We start from the raw sequence: 26,974 nt of genomic DNA on the forward strand, positions 1-26,974 counted from the left end.
TTTAATATATAATAAAAATGTAAACAAGTTGTATAATTTAGGTCATAATAAAATAGAACATAGCAAACATAACATTGCTGAATATGTCTATATGGTGCACCCTTTGTAGGGATAAAATTGGTGTAAAGCAAGCATGTGAAATCTGGTTGATTTTTATGCTAATCCGCAGTGCAGCTCCAGTTGTACCATATTGCGCAACACCTGATTCATTTGTCTGGATCTAGTGCAGATGTTTCTTGGAAATGAGGTGTGTGTGTGTGTGTGTGTGTGTGTGTGTTTTGCCTGTGCGTTTAGTGTGTGTGTGTTAGTGCGACACTCATAATGACCCGAAAGGGCTCTGGGAAGTCACCCGGCTTGACGGGACTTGCGAGTTTAATGAATTATGTAATGGATGTGCCGTGTAACTCCCTCTCTGCTCTCGCTCTTTCACTGCCGTGGCCTCTTATGTCTTTTCTCTCTTTGTACATTCTCTCTCTATTTCTGTCTGTTCATCTCTTTTACTCTGTCTTGGCTCAGTCGTATCCACTTTCACTCAAGGATTTATGCAGGTTTTTTTTCTGTTACCGGTGTGTTTGTCTGTCGGGCTCACCTTGTTTTAGGTTCAGGCGGAATAAATGTTTTGTTTATTCGTCCTTGCTTGATTAGTTTTATAGCCTCTTCATCATACATTTCACGGATATGATGAGTCATATTTTTGGCTTGATCTGACTTCTGAGCACGTACAGTTGCATTCAAAATAATAGCAGTGTGTTTACAAAAAAGTGTGTCAAGCTAAAATCAAGAACTTTTTTATTTTGATACATGCTAATGCATTGGGATTTACTCCCTTTTATTCAGCACACTGCTAATTATGGAGACAGAATTGTTGGATTATTTCAAATAAACATATTGTGATCCACAAAAAAATGTAAAGTGATGGACAAAAACCAAGTATTTCAGAAAATAAATAGAACGAGATCCACAATTAAATCTTAGAATTCCCAAACATGAATTGTATTCACGGCGAGGCAGTGGCGCAGTAGGTGGTTCTGTCGCCTCACAGCAAGAAGGTCACTGGGTCGCTGGTTCGAACCTCGGCTCAGTTGGCGTTTCTGTGTGGAGTTTGCATGTTCTCCCTGCCTTTAGACTTGATGATAAAAAAACACACACAAACATTTTTTTATCTGCTAACACACACTATAAAAAAATGCCGTGTTCCACACAATTCTTACGTGTTGTCCCAACACTAATAGAATATTTATTCATTCTCTTGTCGGCTTAGTCCCTTTATTAATCCGGGGTCGCCACAGCGGAATGAACCGCCAACCTATCCAGCAGATTTTTTACGCAGCGGATGCCCTTCCAGCCGCAATCCATCTCTGGGAAACATCCACACACACATTTACACACACTCATACACTACGGACAATTTAGCCTACTCAATTCACCTGTACCACATGTCTTTGGACTGTGGGGGAAACCGGCGCAACCGGAGGAAGCTCCTTTATTAATCTAGGGTTGCCACAGCGGAATGAACCGCCAATTTATCCAGCTTATGTTTTACACAGCGGATGCCCTTCCAGCTGCAACCCATCTCTGGGAAACATCCATATACACTCATTCACACTCATACACTATGGACAATTTTAGCTTACCCAATTCACTGGTACCGTATGTCTTTGGACTGTGGGGGAACCGGAGCACTCGGAGGAATTCCACGCAAACGTAGGGAGAACATGCAAACTCCACACAGGAATGCTGACTGACCCAGCCAAGGCTTAAAACCGCGACCTTGCTGTGAGACGACAGCACTACCTACTGCTACTTTATAGACATCTAAAATATAATGATTTAACTAACATTGTACTAATAAGCCTAGTGTACTTTATCATTCTTTTGTTGTAAAATTTCTTTAAAGCTCTTATTTACTCTGAACATGTACACTATATAGAAAACAGTCAGTTTTCCTTTTTTTGTGATTTTTTTTTTTCTTATTTTTCCCCATTTATTTATGCTTTTGAATCCCATTATGAGATCTTGGTCTTACTTCTGACTATTTTTAACCTTAAAAATTTGGACTTTTTTTGATATTTTCAACTAATAGATAGTTTCAAGTGAAATATTGTCTCTGTTGGTGTTGCATATTACAGTCTAAAATCCTTTTATTAAGCTGCCAGTACATTTTTACAGACTCATATCTCCATATATTATTTCTTAAACATTATATTATTAAAAACTACTACTAATATGTCAATAAAAGTGACTTTGTCAAATTTTGATGTTAAAAATTCAACTCTACAGTTTAACAGCAGAGATCAACATTCTATTGTATAATGCAATTCACAACTGTAAATAAACAGAAAACACAAAATATGAAAACTGTTAATTAGCATGTTTTTTTTTTTTTAATGACAGGGTAATTATACCTGCTAAATTAATATTTTTTTGTAGCTTGTTTCAATATCTCAATTATACCATGTACCATGATAAAAATTTTAGCAATTGATCGTTACAAAAAAATGTGATACCAGCAGAAGCCAACTGAGTAGCTTCTAAAACACAAACTATTATCCAATTTTAAGCAGTAATGGCAACGTCCTGCAGTGTAATAGGTTAAAGCCCCTCTACATCATATATATTTAGCTCCCAAACACATGAAAAGGCTTATCTGTTTTTTGGCCTCCGACAGATTTTGTTTTTGTTTCAGTTTTCTTGTCATTAATTTTGCCCTGGATTTGAGCATTAAGCTGCTAATGTCCTTCCGCCTTCGCTTTTATCTCTGAGCGCTCTCGCCACATGTCACACATTTCACTGATCACTGATGTGAACATCCTGCCGCCTTCCTCCACTCGCACAGTCTTATGCCAAAGTTATTTTAGTAGAAGTTTTGCTTTATGAGTTTTTAATTCCGTTTTATTTTTGCATAATTTTATTTTTAATTCTTTCAACAGTTGTAATTTTTATTTAATTATTTATTTATTTATTCACTTGTTAGTTTTAGTTATTTTTATTTATTTATTTTTATTTATTTAGTTAATTTTATTTGTGTTTATTTAATTTGTTTAATTGTTTATTTATTTGTTTATTTATTTATTTTTATTTAGTTAGTTAGTTAGATTGTTTTATTTATTCATTGTTTATTTTTTATTTTAGTTGAATGAAAAAATATTAATTTTGAAACTGGCAAAAATAAATTCATATATTAATATATAATATATAAATATCAATATTAATAAAATGTTAATGGTGTTAATATTAAATAAATGTTTAGTTAGCATTACCAAAGGTTAAGTAATGCGTAATAGATGCGTTATTCATTGTAAATTCATGTTAACTAATGCATTAACTAACATTAACTAATGCACCCTTATTGCAAAGTGTTACCTAATTAATATTATATAATATTGAAAAATAATTTTAATAATAATAATAATATTAATAACCACCAAAAGGTTATACCTATATTATATCTGAAACTATGCCTATATTATAATCTGTATTTCAATGCTGCAAATAAGGATGATGTTCTTCACAATAAATCAAACTGAGTGATATAATGCTTTCTAAAGAATTTTGGATTTGCTCAGCCTTATATATTTGTTCATAAAGTTCATAGAATAATAATTCAACTTCCATAGAATTCATAAATCTTCTTAACCCTCACAATTCATGCAAGTTCTGTACCATTTTCATGTTGTAAGAATGTAATGAGTTATGAGCTTATGTTTATAAATGTGTGTGTTTGTGTGTGTAAAGTCTAGATGCAAAAGGCTCTAAGTGTCGTCTGAATTAGTCTTTTAAAAATATATATATAATTCTCTATTTCTCTTATGTTTATGTTCAGTTATTTCACTCTTAAGAACTCTTATTCTTTTTTCATTATATATTTATTTATTCATTATATATTTTATTTTTTAACCCGGGTTTAAAGTTACCTAAACACAAAATGTCGCGTTTTTATGGCTATGTTTTGTGGAATATTACTTTATCAGATAATGTAACTGCCTGGTTGATCGTTGTGCGTAATTTATTAACAAAATGAAAACTTCATTTTGCTCGTACACTACCTGACAACAAAGTCTTGTCGCCTATCCAAATTCTGGGAACAACAACTAATAACTTGATTTTTAGTTCAAAGAATTCTTATTGTTTATGACTCACATTAGCTTGGAGGACTGCATCCATACATCTCTGCAATGACTCAAATCACTTATTAATAAAGTCATCTGGAATGGCAAAGAAAGCGTTCTTGCAGGACTCCCAGAGTTCCTCAAGATTTTTTGTTTTCATCTTTAATGCCTCCTACATCTTACCCCAGACATGCTCAATAATGTTCGTATCTGGTGACTTGGCTGTCCAGTCCTGGAGCGCCTTGGCCATCTTTGCTTTCACCAACTTTGATTTGGAGGCTGAATTATGAGGAGCGCTATCCTGCTGAAGAATTTGCCCTCTCCTGTGGTTTGTAGTGTCATGGGCAACACAAATGGCTTGGTACCTCAGGCTGCTCTTGTAACTGAGATTGACAACAAGACTTTTGTCAGGTAGTGTAGTGGTGTCATGAACACAGTTTAGCCAATTTTATCTATTTATTGTTCATTTCTACAACTTTTACAGAATTCAAATGCGGTTCAAATAAAGAAATACATAAACAAACAAACAAACACACATAAATAAACAAATAAATAAATAAATAAATAAATAAATAAATAAATAGTACTTTGAAAATATTAACATGTTTGCTATTTTAAAAAAACTATCATTGTGTGATCATTGTCATTATTGCCTTACTAAATTATGCAAGCACTGTTTGTTTGCCACTTCTGTGTGGGCGGTGCTTTGCCACACTATTGATTATGTACAATAGACAATGTTTGCCTGTGAAATTCACCTGAACTTTGCTAATGTGACCACACCTTGAAATTGGTCTTTACTGCATCACTTTAGGTGTGCTTTCTCACCGCACATCATGTTAATAGATTTTCCGTTTGAACTCATTCAATCACGTGAGCATTTATGTGCTTTATGCTTACAAACTGACCTAATGGTTTTTGACTGTCTCTTGATGTGATCCAAAGTTGACAAACTTTAAACTTTGCAAAAAGCTTTTTAACTCATTTAGCATGGTCCACTTTTGACTGAATTAGTGAAAAAATGTATTGTAAGAGTAGGTGTAAATAAACCTAAATTAATTAATTCAGACTAATATCATTGCTTACTTTCAGGGTGTTTTCATGCCTGGCTTTTTGGCGTGTTAGTTTTGTAAACCTTGTGTGGTTTTTGTTCTTGGATTGGTGTGTTTAGGATTACATAAAAAGGGCAATCAGGCTCGGGTCCACACCAAAACAATCATTCTCATGGTAATCTTGACCCACCCAACCTTGAAAGATGTTAAGGCTTGTTAAATTCAACATGGCTATATAAAGAATTAAGCCAAACATAGTAAAGAGATACACGGCCTCAAGACGATTTCAAAGGTCAGAATTTTTATTTAATAATGACAATAAACTCCAAACAATAAAAAAAAAAAAAAACAATGCAAGACCTTGAATGCAAGAAAGGTGTGTATGTATACATATATACATATATGATTTTCTTAAGATCTCCAGGAAATTATTTCAAAAAGACTGAACATTTAAAACATATATATATATATATATATATATATATATATATATATATATATATATATATATATATATATATATATATATATATATATATATATATATATATATATATATATATATATATATATATATAATAAATGAATCCTAAAGTTTTAAATGTTCAGTCCTTTTGAAATAATTTCCTGGAGATCTTAAGAAAATCATCACAGTATTTCCTATAACCATTTTAAATTGTACAATGTTAAAGTCAATATTAATAGCCCCCTTTAAGATTATTTTCAGTTGTCTACAGAACAAAATACTAACTTATATCCTAATTATCAAAACTTACCTGGTTGACATACTGTAATAACCTTGCCGAAAAACTTTACTGTCATCATGGAAAAGGCTAAATAAATGAGTCATTAGAAATTAGTTATTAACACTGATGTTTTTAAAATGTGTTGAAGAAAAATTGTCTTCTCATTAAGCAACAGTTGAAAGCAGCTAATGATTTTGACTTCATATGTACAAATGAGTGTGTTACAAGTGTGTTACAGAAAAAGCCTCAACTTTCAGCATCTTTGAGGAGTTCACATTAAACTAACCTAAATGCTTATCAGAGCAATTCACATCAAGTTGTTTAACTGGATGATAGTGTATATTGATGACCTAATAACCTATAGCTTACTATATTAACAAAATTCTGTACGAAGTTATTTCCATGTACCATTATTCACATGAACTCCCTTTCATTCGCATCAAAAAAAACTCAACTTACTGCATGTATGATTTAAGTGTCATTAATTATAATCATCATTAATTTTAAAATGTGCATTAAAACTGCTGGATTGTAACATAGCTAGAACTCAAACCATTATAACTTGTGTAAACGTATATGTTTAGTGTGCTTTAACCCCTTCAGACCTAAATTATGTTCCTTAATTTCAGAAAAATGGGATGTCATATGATGTCTATTGTAACGGACGCAGGATCTGAAGGGGTTAAACCCAGAAAACAATACCAGGGTGTACTTAATCATAACAACAAAATCATGTTCTCTCTGTGTGTGTGCATGCAGGCTTTCTTCCTAGAAAACCATTGTTGTACAAACATCTTATGTTAAATTTGTGGAGTGACATTACATTGAGAGTTGTATATATGCTTCTGTTTTTAGCTAGTTCCCCATTTTAACCAGTTGAAAGAGAACTGCTCAGGTTGATTTAATCTGTAAAACTAGAAGGATGATTCAGGGCTCTTATTATTGTCTCTAATTGCTGTCTTCTTTTGTCTTGCAGGGACAGACGGACTGTTTAAGGATAAATGGATTCCAGGAAATAGGGACTACAGAGAGGTAATTCGCATTTGTGTGCGCTTTAGATAGTCTTTGAGTTGCGAGGGAGGAACAACAATACCACCACCTTAAAATATTGCTGCAAAAATTACAGTATACTGGCATTTTTGGTTGGCAGTAATGCCTGAAATTGTACAGCAGACTTTACGGTGAAGTTATAAATTTATTCATTTGTTTCAGTCATCCATTTATTCAGCCAGTCGTTCGTTTTTTAGTCAGTCGTTCGTTTTTCAGTCAGTCGTTCGTTTTTGTTTGTTCGTTCAGTTGTTTGTTTGTTTGTTCAGTCATTCATTTGTTCGTTCAGTCTTTTGTTTGTTTGTTTAGTCTTTCGTTTGTTGGTTTAGTGGTTTGTTTGTTCATTCAGTCATTCGTTTGTCCGTTCAATCATTTGTTTGTTCGTTCAGTTATTTGTTTGTTCGTTTAGTCGTTTGTTTGTTCGTTCAGTCATTCATTTGTTTGTTCAGTCGTTTGTTTTAGTCATTTGTTTGTTTGTTCAGTCGTTTGTTTGTTCGTTCAGTCATTCGTTTGTTCGTTTAGTCATTTGTTTGTTTGTTCAGTCATTCGTTTGTTCGTTCAATCATTTGTTTGTTCGTTCAGTTATTTGTTTGTTCATTTAGTCGTTTGTTTGTTCGTTCAGTCATTCGTTTGTTTGTTCAGTCATTTGTTTGTTTGTTTAGTCATTTGTTTGTTCGTTCAGTCATTTGTTTGTTTGTTCGTTCAGTCATTTGTTTGTTCGTTCAGTTATTTGTTTGTTCAGTTGTTGGTTCGTTTGTTCAGTCGTCGGTTTGTTCAGTCGTTTGTTCTTTCAGTCATTCGTTTAGTTGTTCATTTGTTCGTTTGTTCAGTCGTTGGTTCGTTCAGTTGTTGGTTCGTTCAGTCCTTCGTTTGTTTGTTCAACCCACTCACTTGCTTACTAGTTTAAACAATTATTTTCTGTACGAAATACATGGAAAATCGTCTAATAATTTGATTAATAAGTGTTGTACAAGTCTTGCTCATCATTAGTTCATGTTAGTAAATACATTAACTAAAATTAAGTAATGATGAGCAATACCTGTTTATTTATTAATCATAGCTCAACATTTACTAATGCATTCTTAAAATCCAAAGTCTTGCTTATTACCACTAGTTAATGGACTGAGTTAACTAATGAGCAACATTATTTTCATCAACTACCATTAACAACCATGAATAAATACTGTAATCGATGTGTTATTCATTGTTATACATTGTCATTGGTAAATGCATTAAATAATACAGCTTATTATAAAGTAATATTAGCTTACTAAATAATAATAATAATACATTTATAATCTTATAACATATTATTATAATAAATAATAATAAATTTATGATCTTAAAAAAATCATCTATATAATACTTTTCCCATTTGTGTTTCTATTCTACTTAATGTTACAGTAATAAGAGTTTCAGTTTTGCACAGCACAGGAGTGTTATGACAGCTGCTGTTCTCATGTCTAAATTCAGATCTGCAAAATAGTGAAACCATACTGAAAACTAACAGCGTATCATGAGTGGTCTCTGGGGGGAACGTTTCTCAAAGGAAAGCGAAAGCTGACAGTAGAGGAAATGTCTTTCCTGTTTTCGACAGACCTGCTTACTGTCTTCATCTGTTTGATGCAGGGATTTTCAAGCTTGCCCTTTAAGCTGGATCCTGATTCAAATATGTGAAAATGTGAAAAAAATAGTCTAAAAAACTGTGTTGTAGTTGATAACATAACTTTAGAATATATTAAATAGTAGTCATTTTTTTACTTACACACTGGAGAAAACTGGCTTCACACGTCATAAAATAAAGTTATGGTCCGTTGAACCCCCCTCCCCCCCAATATTGGGGGTGCCCACGACCATATACTGACAATGAACGACTATATACTGTCACTGAGGAGAATAAACTTTTTAATAAAGTCGCTATTAATCTTTTATGTGTGCACAAAAGTATAATAAAGGATAATATTCTAATTGAACCTCCAACGCCATGTAATCGGTTTGAGGGTGTTTATTATGGACTTTAAACAAATCAGGTTTCTGTTTATGGAGGACGTGAGAGCTCTCACATCTAAAATGTCTTTATTTGTTTTGTGAGGTTTGAACAATTGTTTCAGGGGTTTAGAATGACGTGAGTAAATAACAGAATTTATTAATATTTTAAAGTTCTAAAGTTAGGGAAATCACAATCAAGTCCAGCAAGAGCAAGACTAACTGAGCATGTCCTGTTGCAGGCCTCCTGCTGACCCTTCTTCAGTCAAGGCGGGAGTGCAGCGGCGTGCGGTTGAGAGGATTGCGGGAAGATGAAGTCCAGTCTGAAACAGTGGCGGCGGCTCGCCCTCGGCCTCATTCTGGTCTGGGCACTGCTCTTCCTGGCGCTCCTCTCTTACTTCATGGAGTCAAGAGTGGATGACCCGCACGCCGCGGCCGCTCTATCTTACACAGACACCCGACGCCTGACCTCCCTGCAGGGCAACCCTCGGACCATCATGGCCACCCATTTGGGCCTGGCCACCTCCTCCACCCCATCCACCTCTAGCAACACCCAGCAGGAGCAGAGCCAGGAGGAAAACCCCAGCGCTGACCCCCAACCTAGTCCACTCAGCCAGGAAGCTTACCCTTACCCTGACCCTCAGAGCCTGGCAGCCTGGTCCGCATTCGGCACCCAGGATGTGGGCTTGAGGTCGACCGGCGTGAGTCGCAACCGTGAACGACAAGAGTACAACCAGGATTCACGTCAAGAAGACGAGGATGAAGAGGAGGAGGTGATTGGGGGGGAAGAGGAGGATGAGGAGGGTGGTGATGAAGGTAGAGGGAGGACCACCAAACGGGTTGCAAGGCATGGGAGCTCTGACCCGCATGAATATTACGTTCCCAGATACAAATCCATAGTTCATGGTCTGTGGAAAGGGAGTTTGTCGATGGGGATGCTCAGTCCACGCCTGCAGAGGGCTATGAAAGACTACCTGAATAATAATAAGCATGGAGTGGCCTACAGGGGGCACCGGAAGGCGAAGCAGAGCCGCCAGCAGGTGCTGTGTGAGCTGAAGAAAAGGGAGAAGATTCGAACATTGGATGGGACCGAGATGCCTTTCTCCAAATTGGGCTGGCAGAAGATTGTGCCTGCATTACCCCTAAGCCAGATCCACAGGCCAGGCTTAAAGACCTGTGCTGTGGTCACCTCTGCTGGAGCCATGCTGCACTCTGGACTTGGCAAGGAGATTGGTGAGTGACAGAGTTGTTACTTTGGTCTATTGAGGTTTAATGAGTGTCATGAAAACAGCCATGAAGCATTTCATTAAACCTAGATGATTCATTAATCGGTTAATAAGTACGTTTAAATGGCGAAGTAATCAAATACTCAGTGTTTTTAATGGGCAGCAAATATAGTCATTTTAATTTACAAAAGCAAGCATGCATTAAATTAGAAATGCATTAAAATAGTGTGAAAAAAATGCCAAATGAGGTCAATTAAATTTCTACTTCCCCACTTAGTTTTTTTTTTCAGACTAAAGAGTAAAAAAGTTAAACCTGCATTTGTTATTTAATGTGTGATTCCATTTAAATCTTGTATTTTAATAATAATAATAATAATAATAATAATAATAATAGTAATAATAATAATAATAATAATAATTGTGATAATAATGAACAGTAATTATTATTATTATTATTATTATTATTATTATTATTATTTTGTTGTTTTTAATGTTTAAATACGGTTTAAATTGATGCATAATATGCTACTAATAATATTAATAGTAGTAAACAATGATATAATAATAATAATAATAATAATAATAATAATAATATAATACTACTAATAATAATAATTATTATTATCAATTATAACATTATTATTATTATTATTATTATTATTATTATTATTATTATTATTATTATTATGTTTTTAATGTTTAAATACACTTTAAATTGATGCATATTATCCTAATAATAGCACAGTAATAATAATAAACTGAAATTATTATTATTATTGTTGTTGTTGTTGTTGTTGTTGTTTAATGTTGTTTTACAATGCACTCAACAACAATAATAATAATAATAATAATAATAATAATAATTGTAAAATTATATAATAAATAAATAAATAAATAAATAAATAAGTTCATAATAATAATAATAATAATAGTAATAATTGTAAACAATGTTGTTGTTGTTGTTTTATTTTTTAATGTTTTAAATAAATTTTAATTCATCCATCATCATCATCATCATCATCTTCATCATCTTTATAAGAAGAAGAATAAAAATAATAAAAATATTATCACTGTCTGCAATTATTAATAGTATTATTATTATTATTGCAGCTTATCTAACTTGATCATAATTTAGAATTTCATCGCTGCTTTTTGATGTTATAAAATGGCATCAGCAACAGCATCACAATGAAAGACAGAAGCAGTAAATAGAAATGAGCATATTAAACAAATAATCTCTTTATACAGCTCGTTAGCATGACGGTTGGCTGTTTCTGACTGCTCGAGGAGTCATAGTGATTCATAAATGACTTAACATTTCCTTTTTTCTTAGCTGTTGTCTTTCCTAGTTTTTAATTTTTATTTTATTAATAATATTAATTCTACATAGTGCCAGAGTGTTGAGTCACATTTCCTAGTAACCCAAGTTACGTTTAAACCGCGTTGCTTCCTCATTCATTCATCTGAAGGATGTGAAATTGGCATTTTTCAAGAAGCCCCTGAAGGAAGGCCTTGTATTTTTGGTTGGGTTTTTTGAGAAGCGTTTTCTCTTTCATTGTCTCCACTTGCGGTTTTTGGTTTCCGTGGTGATGCCAGTTTCTCTGAAAGGGTCAGTGGGATACTGATGGCCTTTACGGTTGCATAATCCCAAGTATCACAGGCACACAAAGAGACCAGATTCTTCCAGCTTTGGCATCTATGGTGGCAGAGCGGCTGTGGGCACAGATGAAGCGTTTCCATGGTGATGGCACAGCTTTTATTATTTCTGAGGAGAATGGCGCCTGTGCCGCCTCGCTAAGATGATACAAACACTTGCACTATTTGTAATTCAATGTGGAGATTCAGCCATCGCTTCTGTGCTAATGATTTTAATTACATCAGTACTTGTACTCAAGGGCTGCTTCTTCTCTCTCTCTTCCTATCTGCACTAAATACCACTAAATTTCCCTACGGGGCCGTTTCTTTTCCTTCAGTATGTGTATTTCATTGCTTTATTGCTATTATTATGATTGAGCTAGTAGAATTACTGTACATTCTTAGTTTGTTGTCGTTATTAGGACCAGGTCCCAATGGGACATAATGTAATTCCTATGTTGTCTGTCATTTGAAAAGTTGCCACTTTAGATGTTTTCTTCTGTATTGGGACATTTGTTTGAATTAGGACTGGGCTGATAATATCATATCGCAGTGCTTCTCACAGGTTTGGAATATACTTGCAGTGGTAGCTGGATTGAAACACTTTGAACACTTTGAAACATTTAGTCATTCATTTATTAAGATGACTGAGGTCCTGTGGTGTGTGTCAGACACTGTTAAAAACATGGCCATTTTACTCACTATTGACAAAAAGGTGGTATATGCCAAGCTAATGTGTTTTCCATACTGGTACACTTCCGGTGACCTGTTATTGTGAGTTTTTTTTTCCATTTTATAAGGTTCCTTTTACTGCATCGATGTTGTAATGTAATTCAAATACAATCAGTTAAACAAACTTTGGCATTCATTTAGTTGCTCAAGCGTAAAGCGAGACAAAAAGCTGTTTGCTCGCACGCCCCCGTCAGAATCGGCAGGCTTGTGCAGAAGCTCCATTGAATATACTGGGGTAAAATAAGTGCTCACATTATAAAGACATGGCTGGGGGGAAATGTAATTTAATGCAGTGCTTCTCGTAAAATCTGAGACCCACTTTATATCCAATATCACTCAGCTTGAGGAGATCGCTGATTTTTAAAGAATCTTAAACCTGCCGATTTTGCATTGACATACAATTTGACGGAAATGATTAACCCAGGTTACTGGCAAATCAGTGGCGTAGCGGACGGGCCTGTAATTGTAAATCTGGCAACCGCAATAATCAAACTCTTGGGAACAACTGTGGTCGGAACTAAAGTTCAGAGGTCTGTGTTCCCGCTGAACCGCGTTATAGCTCATACCATAAAGTTGACTTGATTTCAACTATCCTCGACGCTCACACTGGAGAAGACGTGCCGCGCTGTTTCTCACCGCTGGCTTTCATTGAAAATGAATGACTTCTGGCTACTTTGACGCTCTCGCCGCTTTCGGTTTGTGATCGCTCCTCAGTTTGTGAAGGTTTCCCCGCGTTGTCGCTCCACCCCGCCTTCCTTTACTGCTCCTCAATTTGTGATCGCTTCCCCGTGTTGTCCCCCCTCCCCCCCTTCATCAGGGGGCCCCGTCAGTGATCCCTGCAAGGGGGCCTCCGCATTTTGCGCTACGCCACTGTGGCAAATTAAAAGTCCTATTAGCATGCTTCGGCATACAGCCTAGAGTACAGATTTATAGACAAAATAAATGTTAAAAAGCATTCATGAGAGTTGCCATCTGAAACCTTTTTCCATTCAAATAGTATTTTACCAATGAACTGATGTGTGTGTGTGTGTGTGTGTGTGTGTGTGTGTGTGTGTGTGTGTGTGTGTGTGTGTGTGTGTGTGTGTGTGTGTGTGTGTGACGACATCGTGACTGATAAAAGGGAATTATTTCAAATATTTTGGTTTATGAAACAGAAACCGTATGCAACAAAAATCGCTAATTATTTCCAACCCCACTTCACAAAAAAAAGAGAGAGTGTTCTGACAGTTTAACTGATTGTGATTTCTTAATTTCACAAATATTGTACAAAAAATGTAAAGGTTAACCCATAAAGCAGCAGCTGCATGTCGGATTGAGCTTGAAGGAACTAATCTTATGGCTCGTTTTCACGACAACGTACAGTGCGGTACGGTTCAGGTTGGTACGGATCACCTTTATCAGGCTTGCATTTCCACTACCAAGGGTACCCTTTTGGTGGGTATGGTGTATGACAAAGTTTCAGTCAACGTCATTTTCACTCAAGAAAATGTCTACAGTAAAGCTGTACAGGTCGCATATCATATCATATGAGAAGCACTTCTCACAAAACAGAGGTTTATACACGTAAATTCTTATTTATAAATGTTCATTACTAACTTTTCTATGAACAGGACTTGATTATAACTGCAGATCAATGACGGTCTGACAAATCTCTGCAATTATATTAAATAAATGAATAAATGCAACATATATGAACACACAGACCCTTAAAGTCTCCAATATGTTACCAACTACAGAAGAACTACACACAGCATTCGTTTAGTCCTTATTTAGGTTCAAAAACAACACAAAATATAACCTACAGTCAGGTCAGTGTAAACCTCTCATCTGTGTCTGTAATCTTCAGCAGCACATGTAACCTCAGTTAGACAGAAATTCTGTCATGCTGAGTTCATAAAAGTTGATGATAATAGTTAAACATGGCAGTTTGTTCACATTTGCTGAAGAAATAATGTGCTCCTTTTTTCCGGCTTCTCCTTTGTTTTTTCGCGCTTCACTCTCGCGTTTGTCGGCTTCTGACAGGATCGGGTTTCAAAAGCACGTGAATAATCAAGTGCACGTTATTATCATCAGCTCAAGAAGTTTGTTATTTCAGATATAGACATCCGGCAAGCGCAAGGAAGAAAGTGAAACCGCTCGCACTTCAGACTGGCTCATAAAAAACTAAGGGGCACAGGGTAAATCTGCTCATCTTTTTGGCTTTGTGGCTGTTCATCAAGACGATGACATGGTTTGTTTGAGCCCAGGTCAACCATGGCCAGTTATTATATATATATATATATTAGGGGTGTCACGATTCTCCAAATTCTCGATTCAATTACATTTTCGATTCTTAAGTCACGATTCTATTCGATTATGAATAATTAATTAATTAATAACAAATTAATTATTTGTAGCCTACAGTTTAAACTACCTGGCCTGCATGGTCTTTGTTTTACCCATAAACAAATCATACAGTAAATGAATAAAGGCAAGTTACACACATAATTACTACCTGTCAATCACTTTTCTTCTTGTGAATAGGCAGTGATCTGTGTCGTTATTATGGCGTCGGTAAAAAAAGGTGCACAACCAACAGGAACCAGCCAACAGTATCTGAGGTGTTTGCTAAAATGACTAAGTAAAAGTAAAAGATTGAAGCAGTCTAAACTAGGTTAAATAGGTTAACCAGAAAGGCTAGGGTAATTAGGCAAGTTATTGTATAACAATGGTTTGTTCTGGAGACAAAACATTTAGCTTAAGGGGCTAATAAATTTGACCTTAAAATGGTTCATAAAAAATTAAGAACTGCTTTTATTCTAGCCAAAATAAAACAAAAAGAAAAAAAAACAAAGGGGGGCTAATAATTCTGACTTTCAATGTATATATATTTACAGTAATTTTAAAATGTTTTTAAGAAAACTTATTCAGTTCATCAAGGCTACATTTATTAAATGTAAAAAATGTAAAATTGTTAAATATTTATCAAAATTTTAAATAACTACTTTTTTATTGTATGTAGTTTCAAATAAAATTATTACTCCAGACATCATTGCTTTTATTACTATTACCATTAATAAGTATAATAATAATTAATATTAGTGATTTCTGAAGGATCATGTGACTGGAGTAATGAAGCTGAAATTTCATCTTTAAAATAACTGGAATAAATGAATGAATTAAATGATAAACTACTTATTTATTTTATATTGCAACATTTCATAAATTGCAGCCTTGGTGAACAGAAGAAGCTTAGTTTAACATATTTAACAATCATACTGACCCCAAACTTTAGAGCACTTGTGTATAGAATATTTTATAAGTGAAAATGTGCACTTTAATTTTAACAACCCACAGACATCGTCACCGAATATAAAGCAGAGGTCAGACTTTCTCAAATATACAAAGCCTCATTTCAATTTTCAGGTTTTGTAAAAATCGATGTATTGAATTAATTAATCTATTAAAGAAACGTTGGCTAGAATTCTGCATTATAGGCTTAAATTATAGAGAGACATAGCAGATGAACCGAGACTGCATCAAATCAATGTAAATCTTTCTTTCGAGCTGTCAGTGCGGAAATGAACAAAACAACAGGCCTAATACAACATACGATTAAAATATGGAAATTAACAGATCAATTTTCAAAATTCGGTCAATTTTCCTGACGGATAAACCGAGATCAGGCTGGATAAACAGCTCTCGGTAATATTTCAGCATGCTTTCACTTTCCCATTTACCGGTAAGAATGACATCGCGGCCACTCATCATTCTCTCTTCATATAGCCGTATATATGGCTATTACACGATCATAATACACTGTGATATAGCCTGGGTCGTTAGTTCGTTGCATTGTTTTGTTTTCTCACTACAATCGATCCGCTCGGTAGGGCAGAGACTGTATTTGCACACAATTGACAGACAGTCGCAGCACGCAGCTCTGGCTCAATCTGTCAGTCAACAAGGCAGCAATGTACACTGGCCCGAGCGTCTCGCACTCTGGCCCCGGGCTATCGGGCAGTCCTTATTGTCGAGCCCTGAAGGTTTAAGCTCTGTCGACGGGTCTCCTGTGTCTGCACAGTTTAACAAGCACTTCAACAAGCGTGTTTTTTCCCGCTTGGCAAGCCAAGCTGACGTGACATGGGGGCGTGGCAGCATTGACGATTCTATTTTTTTATTCGATAATCGAAATCGAGCATAAATTTCGATCGATTTTCGATTAAAATCGAAATCGTGACACCCTTAATATATATATATATATATATATATATATATATATATATATATATATTTTTTTTTTTTTTTTAATTTATTTATTTATTTATATTTACGCTGTAAAAGATCTCTCTGCTGTGTTTTTTCTACATGGCGGGTTTTTGTTTTCATTCTGGCTTGTGGCGTAAGCGAATGACGTATCTCTGTAAACCAATAGCGTTTAGCTGCGCGTCTAGCTCTGCTTTTTGTGTGTTTAGTACCCTTTCGAAAGGGTGCCAAAAAAGTGGTATGGTTCAGTTCGGTAGGCCTTTTGACAGTAGAAATGGCCATAAAAGCGTACCAAACCGAATCATACCCCACCACTCAGTGGAAACGGGCCATTATGCTGTTAACTTGTGTGACAAACTTAATTTGATTTATGAGGTGCTGGATGGGACACCCCCTAACCAACGGCTACTGCGATTCTTTGAAAAGGGTGGTCACATAGTGTTCTCCAGGACCTTGTTGTTAATGACAGGAGCATTCTGTGAGACGTTTGTGTTGGCACTCCTGGAAGCCTATCATTCTACATTCTTTACCAGTGCGTGGTGCACATTTTATGCTTCTGAATGTGTCATGTGACACCATAGTGAACAGAAGCCAGACAAAATTATATTTTTTTTTACAAAAAAGTGTCAATTTAGCAGAATTCAATGTAACTATCTACAATTTATGCTCTAACGTTAAACTGAAAAATATTTTGTCAACAGAATTGAATTGATAATTAGCATTTTTATCACCTTCTATCTAAAAAAATTTACAAAATCCTTTGGAATGCAACCTGGCTAATTGCACCATACAGCTATGCTGTATGCATTACTATTGTAATAGATATATAGTGGCAATGGCAGCTCACAAACTATGTATAAATGTGACTGCCATTGATTTTCTTTACCTATTCATTTAGTCCAATGCCATTTTTGATCAGGTTGTTTTTCTTTACAACCCCTTTAAATCTGTCTTTTAAATTCAGCTTGTCTTTGTCTAAACATTTCCCATCAGTCCTGCCAACCTAGTTTGCCCTCCAGATATACTGAAGGACGAGTCAGAGAGCCAACAAAATCCACAGCGCAGCCAAGATCAGATCTGCCAGAGCTCTCAGCGAGAAGCCTGCCGCCCGCTCAGCTCTACTCAACCTCATTTTAATCAGGATTCTTCTGTGCATTCAGATCATCTCTGCCAACACTGTGTAAACTGGGTATCTTGCCATCGTATGATCTGATATCAAGTCTGGCAATATTTGTCGAGAACATGCATACAAATCTCAACTTTTCGATTATTATATTGAATGTTAGATATAAAAGAATTGGCACAAAAAGATCAATGCTTATATGTCTCAAATGAAAACGAAGTATTAACATTTTAATTGTACTTTCTGTAAAATGTGCATTCTGTATACCAATTGGCACACCTAACGCCAAAAATACCCTTTTTTATGGATCACTATTGACTAAGCTAGGGATAAACTATATCCAGCGAACTTGTTTCTGCAGAATAAAGCCCTTCAGTCATATACAACATGCTGATAAGCCTGTCATGCTTTATTTCAGCAAAAACAACCATACTGGATGTACTTTATCCAGCTTATAACAACTTCTAGCCACAAAACATAGAAAAAGAGTTTTGAGCTGTAATAGTTTATAATTCTTTAAAGCTGATTGAAACTAAACCAGCTGAGTGGACCTTATGGAGTACACAGTACAATAACCTGTGCATTATTCATTTACAAGACCTACATATTATTTGTTTACAAGTGACAAAGACAAGCCAATTTATGAGTGTGGATGAAAGTATATTGACAAGAGCATATTCACTGATGGTTAAAGTGATTTTGAAGTTCCCAGTGAGCCTGTGTTATTCAGCGGTTGTTATCTGGGATTTACATACCTTGGAATATACGGTGTTGTAATTGTGATGCAGAGCACTTGGTTTTGAGTCTAGCAGTGGTGGATTGGGACAATATTTTCACCCGGGAATGTGTGTCTCCAGGGCACTGGGGTGATGAGAAAATGAAGAGTGTCCGAACCGAACTGTGATTTTTGTGAACCGTTACACCTCTAATATAACTATAACTATATGTATGTATGTATGTATGTATGTATGTATGTATGTATGTATGTATGTATGTATGTATGTATGTATGTATGTATGTATGTATGTATGTATGTATATATATATATATATATATATATATATATATATATATATATATGTATGTATATATATATATATATGTATGTATATATATATATATATATATATATATATATATATATATATATATATATATATATATATATATATATATATATGTATGTATATATATATATATTTATATATATATATATATATATATATATATATATACTAACACACACACACACAGTTGAAGTCAAAGTTATTAGCCTCCCTGTTTATTTTTTTCTCAATTTCTGTTTAACAGAGAGTAACTTTTTCCAACACATTTCTAAACATAGTAGTTTTAGTTACTCATCTCTAATAACTAATTTATTTTATCTTTGCCATGATGACGGTAAATAATATTCGACTATATATTTTTCAAGACACTTCTAGACAGCCTAAAGCAGGAGTCACCAATCTCAGTCCCGGAGGGCCGGTGTCCCTCCAGGGTTTAGCTAAAACCTGCCTCAACACACCTGCCTGTTTGTTTCAAGTATACCTAGGAAGACCTTGATTTGCTTGTTCAGGTGTGTTTGATTAGGGTTGGAGTTAAAATCTGCAGGAAACCTGCCCTCCAGGAATAAGTTTGATGACCCCTGGCTTAAAGTGACATTTAAAGGCTTAACTAGGTTAATTTGTTTAACTAGGCAGGTTAGGGTAATTAGGCAAGTTATTGTATAACGATGGTTTGTTCTGTTGCAAATTGAAAAAAAAAAATAGCTTAAAGGGGCTAATATTTTTTTCCTTTAAAGGGTGTTAAAAAAACAACAAACTAAAAACTGCTTTTATTTTAGCTGAAATAAAACAAATAAGACTTTATCCAGAGGAAAAAATATTGTCAGACATACTGTGAAAATTTTCTTGGGGGAAACCAGAGCACCCGGAGGAAACCCATGCAAACACAGGGAGAACATGCAAACTTCACACAGAAACGTCAACTGAGCCAAGGATCAAACCAGCGACCCAGCTACCTTCTTGCTGTGAGGCGACAGCACTACCTACTGCCACTGTGTCCCCTATCAGAATTCAGTTGCTAAATAATTGTCTGCCATCCATTTGTTAATGGAGACTAAACAATCCTGCAATAGAGACAGTCTGACAGTAAATGAAATAAAATATTAATAGTAAAACATATGCTGGATAAGTTAGCGGTTCATTCCACTGTGGTGACCCCTGATTAGTAAAGAGACTAAGCAGAAAAGAAAATAAGTGAATGAATTTTAATATTTACACCAACAGTCCATTTCATGCACTTGTCAGGTGCAATTTAATTTACATGTCCCAACATTTACCAAACTCCAAGACATCACAAGATTTTGCAAAGCACTGCAGTTTCACGATTGCATCCGGTATAATTCAACACACTTTTCAGTAATCAAGTCTGTAGTTTCCCTTGAAGTTTTGCTAGGGAAATGTGAGTGTGTTAGTAACAATGTACTTTGTGGTTTATTGACTTTATTATGCAATGCAGAAGTGAACTCCATTCTGCCATTATTTTACGACTTCCACCCATAGGAATTCAGACTATAACAATAAACACGGATAAACATTCAAGTTTATGACAATACGTACACGAAAATTAAGGATAACTTTGCAACATCAATAAGCATTAACAAGCTAAATATCAATGGAAGTAAATGAAACCGGAAGTCTCTAGCTAATAAGATGCCAGGGTCTGCGTCTGCTTGTACTGTACATGAGAGATTAAGGTCAAAAACATTGGTTGTATCCAGGTATAAGCACAGATATTCCAGATTTGATGCACATTATCGCTACTATCATGTGCAGTGCTGTTTAATCTCTGAGTTGTTACTTGTTTTTTTGGCTCTAAATGCGTCTACCATCCTAGTCTCAGACGGAACGCCTCCACACGCCCACAGTCCGCTTGCTGAATGTCTGATGCTTTATTGCTCACCAAAATGGAGAGCATTTTCTTTCTTCAGACTCTAATCTGATGGACTTTCTTCACTCGGTGTCCAGCTGTAAGAACGTACAGGCTGTTTTAGCAGTCAGCAGGCAGCGTTTTAGTGGTTCTGGGTAATCCAGGAGAAACAAAATGCAAAGGATGTGACTGAAATAATATCCACATTTTAAAGCGAAAACAATATCATTTTACTTCCCAGGTTGGCAGATTAATTTGCTTGTTTTAAGGAAAAACTCAATTTTGACTTTTACTTTAAGACTTTTTAGATATTTTGACTAGAAACGAGAGACAGCAAAATTAGTAAAAGCATAGTTTGCATTGTGATTATGCAATTTCTGCACCTGAATTCTGTTAAGACTGCCCAGAAAACCACCAATTAGTATTCAAATTACAATAATTATCTCAGAAAAAAAATAATAAGGCAACATAAGATTTTTCCAATTTCATGCTCTAATGCTGTATAACAGATATGTTTTTAGGACAGAAAAATTAAACATTCATTTTTCCTCTAAATTAAGCCTGGCAGGATTTTAGCTGTATATAAACTAATATTTACGCAGAATTCCTTTTAAACGGTGTGGCATCTGTGAAGAAGCATAATAAAAATGGAAACTTGTATGATAAACATTTCAAATTCTTTACATATTTTTGCTTTACTATTTTTAGCCAGTTTCAAGTTGAAATGACTAGAAAAGTTCAGTTGATGTAACAATCTTAAGTTAAACTTTAAAACTAAACATACTTAGTAGAAACCCAACTAACTTTTTGACATAAGTTAAAATAACATAAACATTTATTTGTTTTCTTGAATTTGTGTCATGTTTTTACACTGTAATACATGAAATTAATACATTTTGTTTAAAGAATTGTTTTGTGTATGATTTTTCTGTTTGAAAGAAATAAATCAAATGCAATTAATAAATACACAAAACATAATGCAAGCTATAATAAGGCTCCCAGAAATATATTGTTGTTGTTGTTTATAGTCGATTTGATATATAATCACTATTTTCAGCAGTATTGTGTAGTCCTGTAAGCACACAAGACCTGGAGCATTCAAATGAAATTGCCTTTTAAATCACAACCTCTACTCTTATCAGGAAAATCATAATTATGTTTTATTTCCCTGAATTGTGCAGCCACTTGGCAGCCAGTGTCTGTAAAATGGTTTGAATTTATTACCCATAAATGGGCAGAAAGCATGGTCACAGTCCCTAGTATTTGCTGTATAAATTCAGAGACTCTTGTGCCATCATTTGGTGTATATTGTAGTATAGTAAAGTGGAATAATAATAATGATGCTTCAGTTAGCTTTTTCAGTCAAATGGCAGCATATTTTTTATTTTATTATTTTAATTATTATTTTCCAGAAAAGTTGTTGGCTATACATGGACATATGCTGGCTAAATGTTTAGCATTCTAAAATTTGGTCTTCATCTGCCACCTAGTGGTAGTTCAGTGTGTATCCTGAAGGCACGTAAGCATAGTACACAAAGTGTCTGTGATATGACAGACTGCTGTTGAAAAATCAGAGTGACCATTTACTGTGGACTGGTGGCTTGCTATCAAGCTATTGTTACTTCATTGGCTGTTTAATAGTACTTATAAATATATTGTGCATTATCTTATTCTACATCCCCTAACCCTACCTAATACCTAAACCTAACTTCCTTTAAAAGTTAATGGTTTTGACCAGAAAGGACCGGGGGGGGGGGGGGGGTGGGGGGGGGGGGGGGGGGCAAGTCGGAGCACTCACTCTGGTACCCCGGCCCCTGCGATTAGTTGGGGAAATTCCAAATCAAACCAAAACAATATCTGTCTGTCTGTCTGTCTGTCTATCTGTCTGTCTATCATTTATTTACTTTTGTATGTTTGTCTGTCTGTCTGTCTGTCTATTTTTATTTTATTATTTCCTCTCCTTCTATTATATCTGGAGATTGATGTCCCTGTCAGAAAAGAAAGGACATGCTCAATGTCGGGCTCAGATGTACTACACTGGAAATATTGCTGGTTGATGAAGGCCAATAAACGGCCTGTCAGCTGAAGGAGAGATGGATGAGGAACAAGGGTTTCCTTCAGAGACTCAGTCACTGTCAAGTCACATCCGAGGGGAAACACTGTTCTTCCTCTACTGTCTGGATTGCATTCATGTGAATGTGTTTTCTTTAAATACTGCAAACAGTACTCTCTTCATCCACTAGAGAGCACTGCTGGATTAGATGAGATCATTGATCCTGTGTGTGTGTGTGTGTGTGTGTGTGTGTGTGTGTGTGTGTGTGTGTGTGTGTGTGTGTGTGTGTGTGGGTTGGTTGGATGTTTACATTTACATTTACATTTAGTCATTTAGCAGACGCTTTTATCCAAAGCGACTTACAAATGAGGACAAGGAAGCAATTTACACAACTAAGAGCAACAATGAATAAGTACTAAAGGCAAGTTTCAGGTCTGTAAAGTCTAAGAAGGGAAGTGTTAGTAATTTTTTTTTTTATTTATTTTTTTTTTTTATTTTTTTTTTGTACAGTTAGTGTGATATTCAAATAGGCAATTGCAGATTAGGAAGTGAAGTGGAGACTAAATAGTTGAGTTTTTAGTCGTTTCTTGAAAATAGAGAGTGACTCTGCTGTTCTGATGCAGTTAGGGAGTTCATTCCACCAACTGGGCAGATTGAGCGTGAGCGTTCGCGAAAGTGATTTTTTTCCTCTTTGGGATGGAACCACGAGGCGACGTTCATTCACAGAACGCAAGTTTCTGGAGGGCACATAGATCTGCAGAAGTGAGTGCAGATAAGAAGGTGCTAGGCCAGAAGTCACTTTGTAGGCAAACATCAGAGTTTTGAATTTGATGCGAGCAGCAACTGGCAGCCAGTGCAAACGGACTAGCAGCGGAGTGACATGTGCTCGTTTAGGTTCATTGAAGACAACTCGTGCTGCTGCATTCTGGAGCAGTTGAAGAGGCTTGATAGAGTTAGCTGGAAGCCCAGCTAGTAGAGAGTTGCAGTAATCCAGTTTGGAGAGAACAAGAGCTTGAACAAGGAGTTGAGCTGCATGTTCAGATAAGAAGGGTCGGATCTTTCTGATGTTATAGAGTGCAAATCTGCACGATCGAGCAGTTCTAGAAATGTGGTCAGAGAAGTTTAGTTGGTCATCAATCGTTACTCCAAGGCTTTTCACCATTTTGGATGCAGTAATGGTTGCCCCATCCATCTGGATTGAAAAGTTATGGTGTAGAGTCGGGTTGGCAGAAACTACAAGCATTTCCGTTTTTGCGAGGTTCAGCTGAAGATGATGATCTTTCATCCAGTGTGAAATATCCAACAGGCAGGCTGAGATACGAGCTGGAACCGAGGGATCATCAGGATGAAAAGAGAGGTATAGCTGGGTATCATCAGCATAGCAGTGGTAGGAGAATCCATGTCTCTGGATGACTGGTCCTAGAGATGATGTGTAGATGGAGAAGAGAAGTGGCCCAAGAACAGAGCCTTGAGGTACCCCAGTGTTTAGATGCTGTAGGTTGGACACCTCTCCCCTCCAAGACACCCTGAATGACCTGTCAGAGAGGTAAGATCTGAACCATTGTATAACAGTGCCCGCAACGCCCAGTGACTCAATCGTAGATAGCAGGATCTGGTGGTTGACAGTGTCAAAAGCAGCTGACAAGTCCAGCAAAATGAGGACTGATGATTTAGAGTCTGCTTTAGCCAGTCTGAGATCCTCCACGACCGAGAGCAGGGCAGTCTCAGTTGAGTGGCCTTTCTTAAAGCCGGATTGCTTGTTGTCCATGAGATTGTTTTGAGTAAGAAAGTCCAGGACTTGATTGAACACTACTTTCTCCAGAATCTTGGCCATGAATGGAAGCAGGGATACTGGTCTGTAGTTTTCAAGTAGCGTATGGTCCAGTCAAGTAGCGTATGGTCCAGTTGAAATAGCTTAAACAGTGTTGTGATTTGGCACTAATAAAAACAGCTAAATGAATACATTTAAACAAGCTTTAATTTTCATAATTGAATATATTCTAATTGTAAAGCCTTATGGTAAAATATCTGTTTTGTTATCAGTACAAGGAGTAAATTCATGTGTTATTTGTATTGTTTTAACTTTAAGTTTAGTACTTAAATTAATCAATTTAATTTAGCCATTTTTAAGGGTATACATTATCAAATATATCAATACATATATTTTTATTGTGCATTATTTTTATGTAACTCTTTTATTTTAATACTGCTGTGCTGTTATTGTTGTCATAAATGAAATTGTAAACATTTATTGGGTTCAGTTTAATGATAAAAACTGTACCTGTATTATATTATTAGAATGATTTAATTTAAATAATATAAACAATATTAGAAACAACAGCAACCTTGTCTTCATTTTTTTTAATACAATTTCAATTTCTAAATAGATTTGTCTATTTCTATCTTTCATTATATATTTGAGAAGTTGCATTTTATGAAATACGTAAATACTTACTTTCTTACATACCATTTTTGTTTGTTTGCTTGTTTTGTTTGTTTTTAAATGGCACCTATTTTCCCCTTTTTTACAAGATGTAAGGGTAAGGGTGCTTTCACATCTGTAATTTGCTTCATTTGGTCAGGACCAAGGGCAATTAATGATACATTGTAGCATTTTCTGTCGTCTTTGAGGTCGTTTTAACAACACACTGCTGTCTTTGGTCCGAACCAGATGAAAAGAACCAAAATGCAGTCATCTGACAAAATCCACATCACTAATCGGCTAGATGTTGTTGAACGTCGTTCCTAAACTGCTGTTCAATTGGTCCTCCTCACCCCCGCTTTGCAGTTCGAGCGCGACAACATCACCCCCTTAACTCCCCCAATCCCCACCCCACTTAAATGCTAATGAGCTCGTTCTCCCCATCCCCCGCTCCAGCATACATGTTCACTTCTCATCATGCATTATGTTAGATAAACAGCAGTAAGTGATAGGGAGAGACATGGATGAAGCTGAAATACAGCTCACTAGTCAAAAATACCAAGTAAGTTTATTTCATGTGTTTGTGATGGAGTTTATTCAAGCCTTTCTGACATGATGAGTTACACACATGCCATTTGCAGTACAAACACACACACACACACACACACACACACACACACACACACACACACACAAATATAAATATGCCTTTACTGACACCTTGCGATTATATACCATGATGATTATAGTGGTTAAGAATTACATGGCAATTTTACTGTCTTTATTGCAAACAGGCTCTGTTTTAAAAATGTTATAAAATTTAAAATCACAGAGAGTTGGAACAAATAGTTTAATCCCAGTTAATTTGCAAAAGAAATGTTCTGTAATCATGTGTTTACATGTTGTTATTATAGAAATATAGCGCCTGTCAATCAATTTGGTGGACTAGGAACCGCACTCCTACGCTACGTTGCAGTGGCCCTCAAAATCACTGTGATTTGGATTAAATATTAACATCAGGGAATTTTTAAAGAGATTAGTTGTGTTTCTATCACTCCAATAGGACAGTGGACACATGATACATACACACGGTTCTGTCGAAAACAGCTTACAAAATTTGTATTGCTTTTCTTTATTTACAAGTAGCAGAGTATTTACAGCTAATGTATAGTCTATTTCTGTCCATTTGCATCCCGTCCCTTTGTGCCACCTGGCGGCATAGTCGCAAAATGTGGTCATACCTTTTGTTTTAAGCGGCGGCGGTAGATTGTGTGGCGGTAATGGCCACATTGAACTCTCACCTACTGTAGGTATCCTTTAAGTAAAGTTGATTCAAAAGTGTGGGTTTTGAAGCTTGGAAACATTGATTTAAGGCATTTGGGGAACTTAAAGGGATAGTGCACCCAAAATCAAGATTCAGTCATCATTTACTCACCCTTCACTTGTTTTGTCTACTGTTGAACACAAAAGAAGATATTTTGAAAAATGTTGAAAAATAGTAACTATAGTATTTGGTTCCATATTATTTGTTTTTTCCTATTTTAGATGTCAGTGGTTACTGACTTTCGGCTTTTTTAACATCAAATTTTGTGTCAACATCAACAATGAAAACTAATAAAGGTTTGAAAGCAGTAGTGTTTCTATTTTTATTTTGAGGGGAACTTAATGGC

The 26,974-nt window shown here is 35.6% G+C and overlaps 1 protein-coding gene across 4 annotated transcripts in view; it reads left to right on the forward strand.

Moving 5' to 3' along the window:
- st6gal2a (ST6 beta-galactosamide alpha-2,6-sialyltranferase 2a) overlaps nt 1-26,974 on the forward strand; it is a 114,280-nt gene that overhangs the window by 60,391 nt on the left and 26,915 nt on the right. For 3 of the 4 annotated variants that reach the window (XR_012384921.1, XM_005168131.6, XM_073911784.1), the window contains exons 2-3: nt 6,884-6,939; nt 9,183-10,173. Coding sequence is in view for 3 of the 4 variants with exons in the window: in XM_005168131.6 (XP_005168188.2) it covers nt 9,252-10,173 (922 nt within the window). In the remaining variant the exon portion in view is untranslated. 4 annotated transcript variants of the gene reach the window in all.

Source organism: Danio rerio, chromosome 9 (genome assembly GCF_049306965.1).
Source record: "Danio rerio strain Tuebingen ecotype United States chromosome 9, GRCz12tu, whole genome shotgun sequence".
Lineage (NCBI taxonomy): Eukaryota > Metazoa > Chordata > Actinopteri > Cypriniformes > Danionidae > Danio > Danio rerio.